This window comes from Balaenoptera ricei, chromosome 16 (assembly GCF_028023285.1).
Source record: "Balaenoptera ricei isolate mBalRic1 chromosome 16, mBalRic1.hap2, whole genome shotgun sequence".
Classification (NCBI taxonomy): Eukaryota; Metazoa; Chordata; class Mammalia; order Artiodactyla; family Balaenopteridae; genus Balaenoptera; species Balaenoptera ricei.
The window spans coordinates 13,342,978-13,357,256 of record NC_082654.1 but is presented as its reverse complement, the minus strand read 5'-3'; the positions used below and the strand labels follow the sequence as shown (position 1 = coordinate 13,357,256).

General features: G+C 46.6%; 1 protein-coding gene across 15 annotated transcripts in view; it reads left to right on the top strand.

The window, feature by feature from the left end:
• The first annotated feature begins 305 nt into the window (after window positions 1-305).
• LOC132350874 (uncharacterized) overlaps window positions 306-14,279 on the top strand; it is a 102,558-nt gene continuing 88,584 nt past the window's right edge. For 8 of the 15 annotated variants that reach the window (XM_059900428.1, XM_059900424.1, XM_059900427.1 and 5 more), the window contains exons 1-3: window positions 3,987-4,262; window positions 6,404-6,514; window positions 7,660-7,850. In XM_059900428.1, coding sequence (XP_059756411.1) covers window positions 4,180-4,262; window positions 6,404-6,514; window positions 7,660-7,850 — 385 coding nt within the window. In that variant the 5' untranslated portion in view covers window positions 3,987-4,179. Of the gene's footprint in view, window positions 359-3,986; window positions 4,263-6,403; window positions 6,515-7,659; window positions 7,851-14,279 lie in introns of those variants that run through there. The other 7 variants (XM_059900434.1, XM_059900433.1, XM_059900432.1 and 4 more) reach the window with 5 other exon arrangements.

Below are 14,279 nucleotides of genomic sequence, written 5' to 3'. Positions count from 1 at the left end.
TCCCTCTCTTTATCCGTCCAAGTCTTGCTTGCTCATAGTAGGTGACTAAGACCTACTTATTGAATGAATGCAGAGTGTAAAATGCTTAGGAATTCCAGGAACTCATAGAGCAAAACTATGAAACCTAAAGCATGAGTGATGGAACATTTCCTTGAGGCTCCGTGGAGTTTGCTGGAATAGCCCAGCTTGGCCACGACCCAGTTTCCAGCATCTCACTTTCAGCTGCATGGAACGTGTTATGGGCTGTATAGCACTGTTCCAGACACAAGGTCTTACAGGATTTCTAATGTGAGTTGCACTCCGGGCTTGGGAAGGCCTGAAATTGATGGATCCAATGGGAAAATGGAAAATGAGTCAGGTGGGTCTCATTCAGCCCTGAAGGCTGCTGATGGATTTGGGAGGGATAAACATTTTCCTCTGGATGCCTGGTTATGAAAGGAAAGAAAATAAAAGCAAGAATCTTAGTGGATATGGGAGATTTTGTGGTTTGGTCCAAAATCAGAACCGAGAGTGGGAATGAATCTCATGTCCAATGACAGGAGATTAGAGTCTAGAGTTGGACTTTTTAAAATAAAAATTCTCAATTGTCAGTTGCTTACTGAGCAAGGAGGTTTCATGGTGCTCAGGACTGGTGACAAGAGGAGTGCTATTGAATTTCACCGGGTTGGTGGGTTTCAGGGTCTCCAGCAGAAGCTCTGACATAGCCCTAAAGATAACCAGTCAATTAAAGAAGAAAAACTATTTGGCTTGGAAGTTGTGCTGTAGTTAGAACCTGCTGTGAAACAAACCACCCCCAAATATAGTGGCTTAAGCAGCCACTATATAGGTCAGCAAATATGGTTGGGCTAATGGTTGGGCCATTATAGGTCTAATTTGGTTGGGCCTAATATAGGTCAGCAAATTTGGTTGGGCTCAGTGGGCAGTTCTTCCTTTTTAAGTATGCTTCCTCGTGCATCTGTGGTCAGCTGCAGGTCAACGAAGTGGCTTTGCTTCCCAAGGCTGGCTGGCTATTAGCTGGGCAGTGGGGACAACTGGGACATTTATCTCTCATTACTCCAGCCGGCAAGGCTGGGCTCATTTAAGTGGTGGTGGCTGGATTGTGTGTGCGTTTGTGTGTGTGTGAGAGAGAGAGAGACAGAGAGACATAGACAGAGAGACACACGGGGGGGGGGCGGGCGGCGGCGAGAGCAGGAAAGGATGCAATGCCTCTTGAGACCTACTCCGAGAACTGGCATGGTGTTGCTTCTGCCCCATTTTATTGGCCAAATCAAGTCACAAGGCCAACCTAAATTCAGAAATACACTCTGCAAAATGCATTCCATCGCTTGAGGAAAGGAGCTACAAAATCCCATTGCAAAGGAGGCATGGATATGGGGAGAGGTAGAAATGGGGCCATTTTACAAACCACCACCGATTGGGAGGGTGATCCATCAAGAGCTGTTAGCAGAGTGAAGAAGGTAAACGCTTTGCACACTGAGAATGAGTGTGGCTGAGGATTTGGAAGGCTAGGCACTCTGCTTAGCTTCTTGTATGCCTGCTGGCTCTCTGGCTTTGTCCTTTGACCCCCTATATGTCAGTGTCTCTGGGTAGGGAAAGATCAGGACAGATAGCAGAGAATTACGTAGAGTTCTAGACCAACACTCGTGAACAGATTCTGTATCTGCGCTGCCCACGTGGTAGCCGCCAGCCACACATGGCTACTGAGAACTTGACATGTGGCTAGTGCAGCCAAGAAACAGAATCTTTAATTTTAGGTCAGTATTTATATAGCCACTTGTGGCTAGTGGTTACTGTACTGGACAGTGCAGTTCTAGGTGGTTGAGCCTCTGAAGAGACAAGGCTTTAAGGAGTCTGAACCAGCCAGCTGCTGAACCTTGGTGGGTTGGGGACATTGTCTTGGAGCTGTGTGGGAGCCAAGCCAGGCTCTGGGTACGGGTCAGCTGACCAGCAGGGCCTTGGTGGACCCTCCAGCGTTGTTGCCTTGTTTCTTCCTATTTCTAAGTTGGGCTGAGAAAAGAGGAAAACTTGTTGACTCCATGGAAGTCCAGAATCCCCTACAGATTTAGCCACTCTGTGTCCCTTGCTCTACTCTGAGTGGCCACTAATAGTGCCCAGAAAGGCTATGGTGCTATATACGCCCTGGTCCTTTCCTGTGCCAAGGAAAAGCAGAGCTCAGCAGTCCAGTCAAGGAGAAAGGAGGGTACCTACCAAGGAGGGAGACGGGTCCTTCCCATTTGGATGGTTGCTTCTGAACAAAGGGTCCACGTGGTCCAATGTAGCTTTTGAAGAGATTAAATTACTGTGCTAGCACTTGCTCACACGTGTGTGTGCGTATGAGTGCTCATGTACGTGGGCACACACACACACACACACACACACATACACGGAGTTTATTTGTGAAGGAAGGTACTTTTGGAGAGTTGGCACAAGATGCCCCAGTTCGGAAAAACTAAAGGTTTTGCTTCTGCTTTAATTGGGTTCAAAAAGATGACAAACCAAATCTGCCTCAGGGTTGGTTCTTGAAACTCACATTGGAATTTATTTTAGGACCTTCCCCATGTCACAGCACAATGCAGCCTGCAGAACTGATGGTGGACTTTGCCTAGAGATTTTTTTTTCCAATTGCCTTTCAACTCCAGCAGCAATAAATTGCCCAAACCAATCAGTCTTTGTATGAAAGCTGAATGAGGAAGGCTGCTCCCTGCCTACCTCACCAGTCTCTCGATCCCCTGATATTTCTTAAAGTTGGGACTCTATTGCAGGTAAAAGTTCTAGTTCCCTTTAAAGGATAGACTCTTTCTGGATCCTTCGATTAATTGGCTGCGGTGGAGACCTGCGGCTCCCGCATGGGCTTTTTGCAGTGGTGTGGGCGAGATTAGTTTTCTGCTATCACCATAATTTACAAGGCTCACATAACCATGTAACGACTTGGTGATTACATGGAAAATATCGTATAAATACATAGTAATTACAAGTTCATGCAGATTACTTGGTATATACATTTGAAGTTACTGAGTAGTTCAAAGATTAATTATCCTATAACTGGCAGTATTTAAATCATTTTTTTCTCATATACGAATACACTGAGGCGGATTTCAAGGCTGGCGAGGATGAGGATGTGATGAGTAGGATCTGAAAAGAAAAAATGAAATTTGACAGGCGTGGATTATTTAAAGCATGCGTATGTGAGCTGAACAGCCACGGACACTTTGATGCAAATCGTAGGGGAAAGAGCAGGGGGATGGTGTGTAGAGAAAGGTGCTGAACAAAGTAAGGATTTCCTGCCGGCGACTTGAAATTTAAACAAATAATCATTTAAATGGCGGCCCGGCATTACGTTCCGAGTTGTGTGCATTAATGTCAACATCTGGTACCAACATTTTGACAATTCTATTAAAATGCCCCAGCATTCCCTATCTAACACCTGTTAGCCCTAATTTTCTTTCCTGAGAAGCACACCAGTAGACAGGGTAGATTCCAAATCATTTATCACTTTTAAAGTGCTTCCATATGCGTGTTGGACCCAGCCTGGCCCTAGGCAAACATTTTCTGAATGCATTAAAATTCAGGACTTTTTTTTTTTTTTTTTTTAAGTGTAGACACCAACGTTTCATTGAATTCATGTCTGGTAATTATTAGCTTAAATTATGGCTCACACATGACTTGACAAAGTAGACCATGAATTAAAACACGCACGCACACACACGCACACACCCCAGAACTCTTCAATAGATGCGCCCAACTCCTACGTTGCTTGTTATTGAGATGTCAGTCAGTAATCATTAGGCAAACACTCTTCATGTAGGGAACTGCTAAGAGGCCCAGGAGTCCCAAGAGACAATCTAAAAATGTCAAAAATGTTACAGTATACATGAATGACACCAACAAGAGAACATGTGTTAGAGATGCAAGCAATTAGTTAATATATTACAAGTTTCAACCTCTGAGCAAAACAGGCAACAAAAATTTCCTCTTGACAAAAGACTACAGATAAGATCAGGTTGATTCCCAGACAATAGGATCTCCCTGAATTGGAGCAACCCTCCAGCAGGCTGGGAGGGAGGGATGATCTGGGGAATCTGGGGTCTGTAGGGTGTGAGTCACTAGGGTAGGTCTCGCTTTCCCTGGAAATGACTGGCTGGACGGCTGGGCTCTTGCAGTGGAGAAGTGGAGTCTGAAATGAAGGAAGACATCCGGTGCCCCCTGGATCCGGCTCACCACGAAGCTGCCTGCTCCTTGCTGGGGCTTCAGAATGAAAGTTAGTAGGTCGAATGAAATCTTATTGCTGTGTTCAAAGGAAAGGAGGTGCCTGTGAAAGGTGATGGGGATGGGGATATTATATGGGCAAATGCTTGTTCCTTGCTTTTCAGAGGAGATTTTAAAAACTAAATATTGTATATTACATAGTTTCTCTCCCTTTCTCTCCCTCTCTCTCTCTCTCACACATACACACACACACACACACAAACATGAAGAAAAAATGTTTTAAACAAAAAATCTTCCAACATATATACACATACAGAAAATGTGTTTTAGGCAAAGTACACATGATGTGCACTTGGGCGGGCTAAAGATTTGAATAGGTCCCCCGGAAACATCAAAGAAACACTAAGAATGCCAGAAGGCATGAAAACCTGAGTTCACCAACTCAAAATGTAAAAAAAAATTGTAGACAGTTAAAAATGTCCGCCCCTGTACACACGCACGCTTACACTTTCACACTTTCTCTGTTTACTAAATAACATTTCAGCACAGTTTTCATCTTATAAGGAAAGTGTTTGAAACTTGGAATAAGTGCACTTAATTAAAGGAAGGCTGTGAAAATGTGCATTAATCTGATATGACTAATAGCAAAGTGCATGAAATTGCTAATTAGAATTTCATTAAAGGTGCTGCTTTATCAGACTGTGAATATCACAACCTTTAAAATTCTTTCAGGAGAGCTTAATTCCTTTTCAAACAGAAATACTCTTTAAAGACATTTGATTTGTTCTGAAGGAATTCGTGGCTTAGGCTAGAACTTAAAATGTTGCCGATATTCCAGGAGGTGATATCAGAATAGGCATATAGATCAGGGACTTTGTTTCATTTGCCTGATGAATCCCTTTCTCCCCACCTCTATGGATTATTGTTCAAAAACCCAGTCATGAAAATAGAGTTGAGTCCTGGGTTTATTCCACATGTAATTTGTTTTCTGCTGAAGCCAAACATTTATTCTCTCCTAAAAGAATAAAGGAAAAATTACCTTAAAAGATTTTAAAGTCACTAAATATAAAATTAAACATGATAATTTTCATACTCACTTTAAAAAATAAAAAGAAGCAGACAATAAAATATTTTTTTTTCCCTTAAAGGAAAAAACCATCCATAAAAAAACAAAAACAAAAATAAAAAACCTCTTAAAATACTAATAACATTTCAATGATAAAACTGCACTTTTTAAAATTAGGGAAGTCCACTGTTAACAATAGCAAATGTATTTTTATTCTTTCTCTGACTTGCTTTCCTAGGTTACAGGGTTTTCTTACTTCGCAGTTTAATTATTCCTGACACTAAATCTGCATTTCAGCTTGCTCTTTTACCACTCAGATTTCAAAAGTTCTACCTTTCTATTCCTTCATCTTCTCCATCTTCAACCTTATTTATAGATTTATGGATATGAAATAGATCACCTCTATTTCTGTTCACTTTCCCTGAACCCAGTTCCCAAGGTTACCAATTGTATTTTTGAATTTGCAGCTTTTCCTGGTTGTTCAAGGGTTCTCACAATTAGTAACTGGGTTCTTTTTAATATTCAAGCTTGATTGAACAGTTACATTTTGTTGCTGAAAACCCATTAATGTTAATGAAAACTACAGCTCACTGAAAGCAGCAGTTTACTTTTACAGAAGTTGTTAAAAACTTAGCCTGGCTTCAAATTTGCTGAACACACCGGTTCACATTGATGTAATTTTGCAGAATTGAATATTTTAAATACACTTTAGAAACCTTGGTTTAAAAGCTAATCAGTCATATTTACCTGACGACCATATCTGAAAGGAGAGAAAATGAGAACAGAAGTAACTTTATTTGAGAAACAGTGATTTCTTCGGACATTTAAACAAATCTCAAGTGGCTTAATTACAGTTTGCTCTGATTTTAGCCCCAGCAAGAGGGATTTTCATGGCATTTAGATCATTTACCTACTGGGCTAGGTAACAGACAAAAGATTATGTTTTCCCTTCCAACATTTGGGAGGTACATTAGGACAATAAATGCAATGATTTTAAAAGATCGGTCTAGACTTAAATGAATGAAAATTAGGCTCGTTAACTGTAATGTCTGCAGTCCGAGGTGGGGTGTCAGTCTTGCCTATCTGTGGGCCACCGTAGTCAAACAAAGCTGCTAATTCGAATGTTTTAAGTTTCAGATTGAGAAATATTGTTCTAATATGGCAACAACGGGGCTGTTGTCTTTTCAAGCGCTCTGCGATTGCAGCCTCCTTCTGGCTCGTTTTATGCAAAACGAATGGCAGGTAATTGTGATTTAATTCTTTTCAAGTAAATTACAGTGAGTGCGTGACACAAAGCCACGGCGGACCCTCCTTTCCCTGTCAATAGTTGAATTGATGATGGCAGGAGTAAAAACAGCAATTGTGCACCACAGCCCTTCCTCGGCCCCCACCCCAGCCAAGGGCGGACCTGCCAATCAGGCCGCGCCACCGCGAGACTGGGACTCCTCGGGTCGCCGAGGTTCGGGGATGGAACGTTCAGTGTCACGGCGCGGGGGTCGCGGGGCTCGGGGCTCGTCCGGAGCCCAGGTGCCCACAGGGGTCAGCGTGTGCGCCCCACCGGCCGGGTGCCCACCGCGTGGTCACCGTGGTCACCAGGGGCTTATGGCGCTGGACACGCGCTGCCGAGTTGAGGGCAGAAAGGGTTCCCCGGGGGGGCTGGTGGTCCCCGCGCTCGGATCGTGGCTTAACTTGGCCACCCTGGCCTCCCCGAGACGCCCCGGAGGGCTTCCGGAGGAGGCGGCACGGCCCAGCTAGAGGTGGGGGAGACCGGGCTGCGAGCCGTGTTTGCAGGCGGCGCGGCGCGGCCGGGCTCTGAGCACCGGGGTCCGAGGGACCGAGGCCAGAGCACCAGTTCTCGCCCAGAACCTGCGAAGCCCAGGTGGGGAGGGAGCCGCTGGGGGAGGCCCCGAGGGGCATGGCAGGAAGGCAGGGTCACCTGAGAGGGGCGCATGTCGAGACCTCAAGCTCACTGCAGCCTGCCCGGGTGCAGTCGGTGCTCAATAATCATTGAACTGGCCACGAACGTTCAGTGTGATCTGATCACTTCCCATTGCACTTGAGCGAAATCCCAACTCCTCTCTGAGGCCCACAGGGTCTGTGTCCTCTAGCTTTTGCCTGGATTTGCAATGCCTGTCCTTAGTGGATAACTTGGAGCAAGTTACTTGACCTCAGCCATATCCACCTTTCCCTTTTCCTGGACCTCATCAAGCACCATTGGATCAGGCCTAGTAACGGGTGCCCAGAACATTAATACAATAATAGCTAACACTTGTTTAGCACTGCTCACGTGCCAGGAACTGTTCTAGGTGCTTCACGTGTGTTACACCACTTAATGAAATACTCACATCTCTCTGAAACAGGTTCTATTATTATCCCGTTCTATGCAGGCAGAAACAGGCTCAGAGCAGACAAGAGAGCTCGCCAAGTTTACACAGGCAGGAAGTGATGGGTATGAACTTGACACCAGAGCCTGCACTTCTAACCACCACACTGCATTGCCCCTCTGTCTTAGTCTCCAAGATGGATGAGATGCAGACTCGGCCGCCCAAGGGCACAGAGCCTCAGAAGCAAACAGAAGGTAGGTGGGTGCATGTGGTTTCCCGCACAGGGAATCAGTAGTGACACGCGATGGTTCTTAATATACACTGTATTATTAATTCTTTAAATCTCACAGCACACACAGCACTCTAGGAGGTAGGAAGTGATGTCATCCCATTTTATAGATAAGACGCAGGGAGGTCCAGCCGCTTGCGCCAAGGTCTCAGGGCAAGTAGGTGGCAGAGCTGGGATCGGCACCCACAAAGCCTCTCTCCAGGGCCCACGCTCGTAGCCCTGCCCTGGGTCAGGCCTCTGCATGTCAGTCCTGGTGTCCTGTGCTGTCCTCAGGTGGTTAAGAGGGTGCTGAGTCCCTTCGGTGTCACCAGAAACACCCTGCGCTTGGAGCAGAGCTGCTGCTCGCTGACGGAAACCCCTGGGGAGTTTCCATGACCTTGTCTTTGAAGTGGGGGGGGGGGTCACAGGTCAGCTCTCCCCGCCTCCCAGGGCTGCTTCCAGGAGTAATGGAAAGAATGGACAAGGAAGAGCCCCATGAAGTGTGAACTCTGACCTCAGAAACACTTGGTTCTGCGTGCCTGGTCCGTGCTGGGCACCCTGGGGAGGGGCCAGGCGACTGACCGACCTTAAGGATCAGGATGCAGGCCCATGAAAAATGAAGAGGTGATTATTTTAGTTACAAAACCAACAGCTATAAAGGAGGAATCTCGTTTGATGATGCAAATGATTAGAGAATTGGCTGTTACTTTGTTTGTTTCTAAGAGGACTGTATTCAAAGGCCCCTGGGAGAGCTTCACACCAGGCCTGGTGCTCAGTGTTTTATGTACTCCATCCCTGGGTCCTCCTGCAGCCTTGTGAGGTGAGATGACACTGTGCCCATTTTACAGACAGAGAAACTGAGCAGTGAAACCGTGGGGCTAATGAACGGAGGAGCTGGGCTCTGAACCAAGCCCTGCTGACTCCAGTCCTGGCATCTCTGCTCCAGAGGGTCCTGGCACAGACCTGGTGCAAGGGGGCTGCCCCTCTTCTCTTCTGGTTCTGAACTTTCAGCTTTCGTTGCAGCTTTGTCTGAGGGTCTCCCTCCCTCGACCCTGGTACTTTTACATCCTTCACCCCTCCTCAGTCCTGGGGGCCCCCACCCACACAGTACCTCTGTTGAGTGCCTGAGGGACGATCCCACTCCTCCACCCACCCTCCCACCAGCTCGCTGCTTTTGTGTAAGAGCTTGAAGTCAACACCTTGACTCTGTGCGAGGCTCAAGGTGAGCTGTCTTCCCATCCCCAGGACCTCACCCTGTGTGAAGCGGCACCTCAGAGGGCCAAGGGAGCGTGAGTACCGACCAGGCTGCCTTGGTTCCCCATCACGTTCATCCCAGGTCTGCTTCTAGCCCCAGTAGCTGAATTTATTTTGGCTTAAATGACAAAGTGGTCAGAGATGTTAAAAATCTACCTTCATGAAGCCATCAGGTGGATTGAATGGGGTCATGAAGGGGATGTCAGCTGCTCGTGGGCTTGCAGTGCCCACCCTACACGGGCTGGTGGGCTCTGCCATGGGGCTCCCAGTTTGCAAGTGGCCGGTGACTGTACTGCTATGTCAGCCTGCCCTTGGGCAGGTGCCCGCCCTCAGACCATGACTTCCGAAGGGGAGGGGCAGACTGGGCTGCAAGATGGGGGCATGAGGTTGAGGGAGATGCATTCTCTGTTTACCTTGAAGTCATGGGGTGGCCAAGGGCAACTGCAGTTGAGTGAGTCCAAGCATGGGAAGGAGTGTTTGCCTACGGAACTGGCTTGGGCACTGGGGATGGAGTCCCGGATCCCTCACTTACTAGCTGTGGGGTCTTGGGCAAACAACATAACTCTGTGCTTCCATTTCCTCATTCATAAACCTGGGATAGTAATAGCTGGATGTAGCTCAGAGGGTTACTGGGAGTTAATTATTCAATACATGGTATCTGTCATAGAGTAAGCAGTCAATAAATGATAGCTGACCCAAAAATACCAGCTCAAAATTATCTTCTCCATTCACGTCTGCCTTCACACTCAAAATACATTAATATGCAAAAGTCGTAAAATGGGATGCCTTTAAAGCTGTATGTTGACAAGAGAGAAACCTGAGGTGTATTCTGGGCCAGAACACTCACTACTGTGTGATCCTATGTAAGTGACTTAGTCTTCTGAGTCTTCTGAGTTCCAGTTTTCTTCTCTATAAAATGTATATAAAATTTAAAAACCTATTATTAATAATGAGAATTAAGTGGATAATGTACATAAAGCAAATGGTACTTACCAATCTTCTTCATTCCCTGCCCCTTTTTTCCCCCTCTGTACAAGTGCCTTTCCAAGGCTATGAGATGTGTTCTCCAAACCAGTTTCCTTCCCTCCTGGGGACACAGGAAGACTACAATTACCAACACCCTTTGTGGTAGAGGCCTCATGTGACTAAGTTTTGGCCAATGGAATGTAGGCAAGAGTAACCTATTCTACTTCCAGACCTGGGCCCTAAAATTTCTTATAAGGTCTTTCATGCTCATTTTCTCCTCCACCTGCCAACAGAATGTGGCTCAGGGTGATCTTGGATGCCCACATGTTGAAGACGGTGGAGCCCCGGCCAGCAGAACCCTGCCCTTCACTGCCTACTCCTTATCAGCGTGCTTGCACTGGGACATATGTATTAAAACCATTGAGATTTAGGGGTTATTTGTTACTGCAGCTAGCAGTTAGCCTATCCTGACAAATACAGAATATTATAGAACCTGTACCTAGTATATATACCTGCATATATTTATACAAGATTTGGCATGTATTTTAGGGTCTTCCTGGTCCCCATCCTCCTTAAGCTCATCTATATGACCCAAGTTCAGAACCTTACTGCCTTAAAGAACCAGACCCAGCAGTTGTTATTAGTGATGGTGGTGAGATAATTCCTGAGAGCAACTTCCTGGCTTCAGGGCCTCCCTATAGCAGAGAGGTTTTGAGGACAACTCCTTACTAAGAGATTATACTGTCAGCCTCCCCACTCTGGGCAGAGGTCTCCTGAGAGGGCATTGCTAATCATACAGACACTCTCCTTCCCGCTACAGTTGGCAAAGTGCCTGCTTTCCTCCTCATGGCTCGTCCACCACATCCGATGGGTCACAGGTCACAGGATCAGGCAGCGGCTCCTCTCAGCTGAGCCCCTGAGACTTGGCTCAGCCCGCCCCCCACCCCATCCCTGCCCTCCTTCTGCCTCAGATGAGATGGGCTCCTTGCCTGCTGGCTTCCCCATTAAATCGAGCGCCCCCTGGAGGCCAGGCTGGGCTGCATCCCTCCCCTTTCTCCTTAGAGCCAGCTGCAGGGTCAGGGTGTAGCAGATGTCATTTTTTTGGCACAGGATTGTTGATTTTAGGGATCAGGGGCCATCTTTATGGTGTTCTGGAAAAAAAAAAATCCTCAGCTTGGGTGAAGTTTATAATTAAAAATAATAATGATCTTAAGATACTGAATGTCTGTTCCTTTCCAGACCTCCTGTTATTTCTTTAACTTCTCCATAATCCTGTGAGGTGAGTTTTAAGTAGCCCGTGTGTAGAGGTGTAGAGATGCCAGGCCTAGTGTCCCAGAGCTGCAGGAGGCAGATTTAAGACTCCAACTGGGGTCAATCCAACGGTAATAATAGCTATGTTTTCCTGAGCCCTTACCACGTGCTGGGAACCATGTATCATAAGAGTTTTTTATGAAATATTTCATTTAATTTTAATAATTTCTTTATGGAGAGGGGACTACTATTATTTCCATTTTATAGGTGAGAAAAACCAAGCCTCAGTGAGATGAATGGTCTCTTTTCCCCAAGGTTTCATGGTTAAAAAAGGTGGTGCCCAGATTCAAATTCAAGTCACTCTTTCTTTAGAACTTGCACCTTCACTCGGCACCTTGCAATGCCTCCTCTGCCACTGGGAAAGTGCAGTAGGGACCAGGTGAATACTCTTCCAGGGGTCATGGCTTTGGGTGGGGAACCAGCCTGCGGTCAGGTTGACAGCCTGCTGAGTCAACACCTACTATGTGCAAAGTCTGACCCTGCGCCCTGCTGTGGTACAAGGGAGACCCAGACTGTCCCATGGCGTTGGCATCCTGGGAGAGAAGAGAGCTGTGTATCTCTACCTGCAACCTGAATAAGTCAGTGCCCTGGAAAGGATAGATGCTGCAAACTTCAGAGGAGAAAGAAGGCACTCAGGTACGGGCAGGGATGGCTTTACCAAGGAAGTGGAATTAGATGAGCCTGGTCTGCCTGGATTTGAATTCCAGCTAGCTGAGTGACTTTGAGGAAGTTACCTAAATTCTCTGAACCTCCATTTTGCCATGTATAAAATGGAGATAATAAAGGTACCGACCTTAAAGGATTATTGAGGATTAAATAATAATACGTCAAGTGCTTGGAACATAGGAAGCTCTATATTGTATACTTTTATTTACTCATTTCATTATCAAGGGCTAGTAGACTTTCCATAGGTGAAGAAGGGAAGTTTAAGGAACCAAGTGACCGTCATGAGCAAAGCTTCAGAGTTGAGAAAACAGAGAGTGTTTTTTGAGAATAATAAATAGCTCAGTTTGGCTGGTTCATATGGGAACAACAGAAGATGAGGCTAGAAAGAGAGCCTGGGGCCAGATTGATGAGGCAATGGGGAGCCATTGAGGGGTTTTGAGCAGGGAAGTGTCATAGCCAGAGCTGGGTTTTAGAAAGATATCTTGGCTACAGGGTGTAGGGTGGATTGGAATGGGACTGATGGGGAAATCCCAGGAGAAAACTATTGTCATCAGCCAGGGGAGAGAGTGGTGGCAGCTGGTAGGGCAGGAAAGTGTGAATTGGACCTTGTGGCAGGGGAAGTCCTCTGGAGCCTGGGACTCTGTAAACTTGGTGCTGCATGGGGCGTGGGCTACACACACCCTTGGCCAAGGGCAGGTGCGGCAGTGGTGCCCATCCTGGTCCAAGTGAATGGCTGGAAACCCACAGCAGGGTTTTCCTTTTGCAGGCCCAGGCTTGGGAGGTGGTCCTTCTGGGCATCATGTCATCACTGGTGTCTTTGTTCCAAGAAAGAGACAAAAGCAAAGTAGAGAAAGGGGGACCAGTCTCCTTTTTGTCCTGAGAACCCAGGGCACCTGGTATCCTCAGGGTGGAAAAGCCCTTCGATGGTCTGCAAACAGGTTCCAGAAGACTCGCTTGGAGGGGAAAAAGGAGGCAGGCTCCTTTTGGGTTTTCATCTAGGTTTTTGAAAAGCAAAGCAGACTGGCGAGAGCCGCCTGTCAGAGGCGTGTTTTATCTTAACATTTCCATGTAATCCTGAAAGCCCACCTAATCAATTGAAGATCATAAAATATTAGACTTAATGCTGCAAAGTGCTGCTTTTTAATTCACATAACAAGCTCCTAAATAATTCAAATAGCAAACAGACCCGGCAAGTCAATGGTGGGAGGCTGCCTGGATCAGCGGGAGAGTGTCAACACGTGCCGCACTTCCCGGATCGACTCCATTTCAAGAACCCTATTAAGTTAATTGCCGGTTGCTGACAGCAGAGAGCATGCTGGGAGCACAGCAAGCTTTATTAGCCTCTGTGGCATCTGGAGGCATCAGCCATTTTGCCCCTACTTGCAGGCACTGGGAGCAGCATGGAAAAAAGCAAATCAAATTATGAGACAATAAATGCTTTTGGCAACATGTGGGCATCAGATTCATTGGAGAATCCAAAAGAGTTCGAGTGTCAATTGTCAGCCTGTTAAATATTTTACAGCAACGCCATCTGTTGCAAAAGTCTCATAGGATGCCACGGAATTGTTACATCGTTTGGCATTGCATGGCCGATGCAGGTAAGCATTAGTGCCATTGAGGGGCCCCCATCCCCTAAAGAGACTACTGGGTGAAGAGAGTCCGTAAATAGAGCAGGACATTTTGGGATGGACGTTTAGAGAGCCCTTCCCACAGATCCCAAGTGTTATACATTCAGGTTTGTAGGCACACCTGCCTGGGTTTGAAGACCCAGTGGAGACACCCATGGGGTGCTGGAGATGGGCAGGGAAGGGAAGATGTGTGAAGTCAAGGTCCCCAGCCTTCTGTCCATTGGGAGATTCCCAAGCAGGGCATCACTTCCATGACTACCTGCTCTCGCCTTGGCAGCCCTGATATATATTGAGTATGGAGTGGGGTGGGGGCAGCCTGGCAGCTTGGAGATCTACCAACAGGCACCACTCTGTAGAATGGGGCTCTGATCTATCCAACGCCCACTTTTGATACATGAGAAAAAGCAGGCAGAGAGAGATTCCTCGACTGTCCCAAGGTCACACAGCCAGCCAGTTGTCTTCTGGCATCACCCCACTTTGTGCTGTTTCTCTTTCAGGCCTTAAGAATATGGTTCTATGGTGACAACCTAGATTAGATCGAGATTTTGATCCTGGTTCAACCATTTATTGTCTGCGTGGCCTTAACTTAA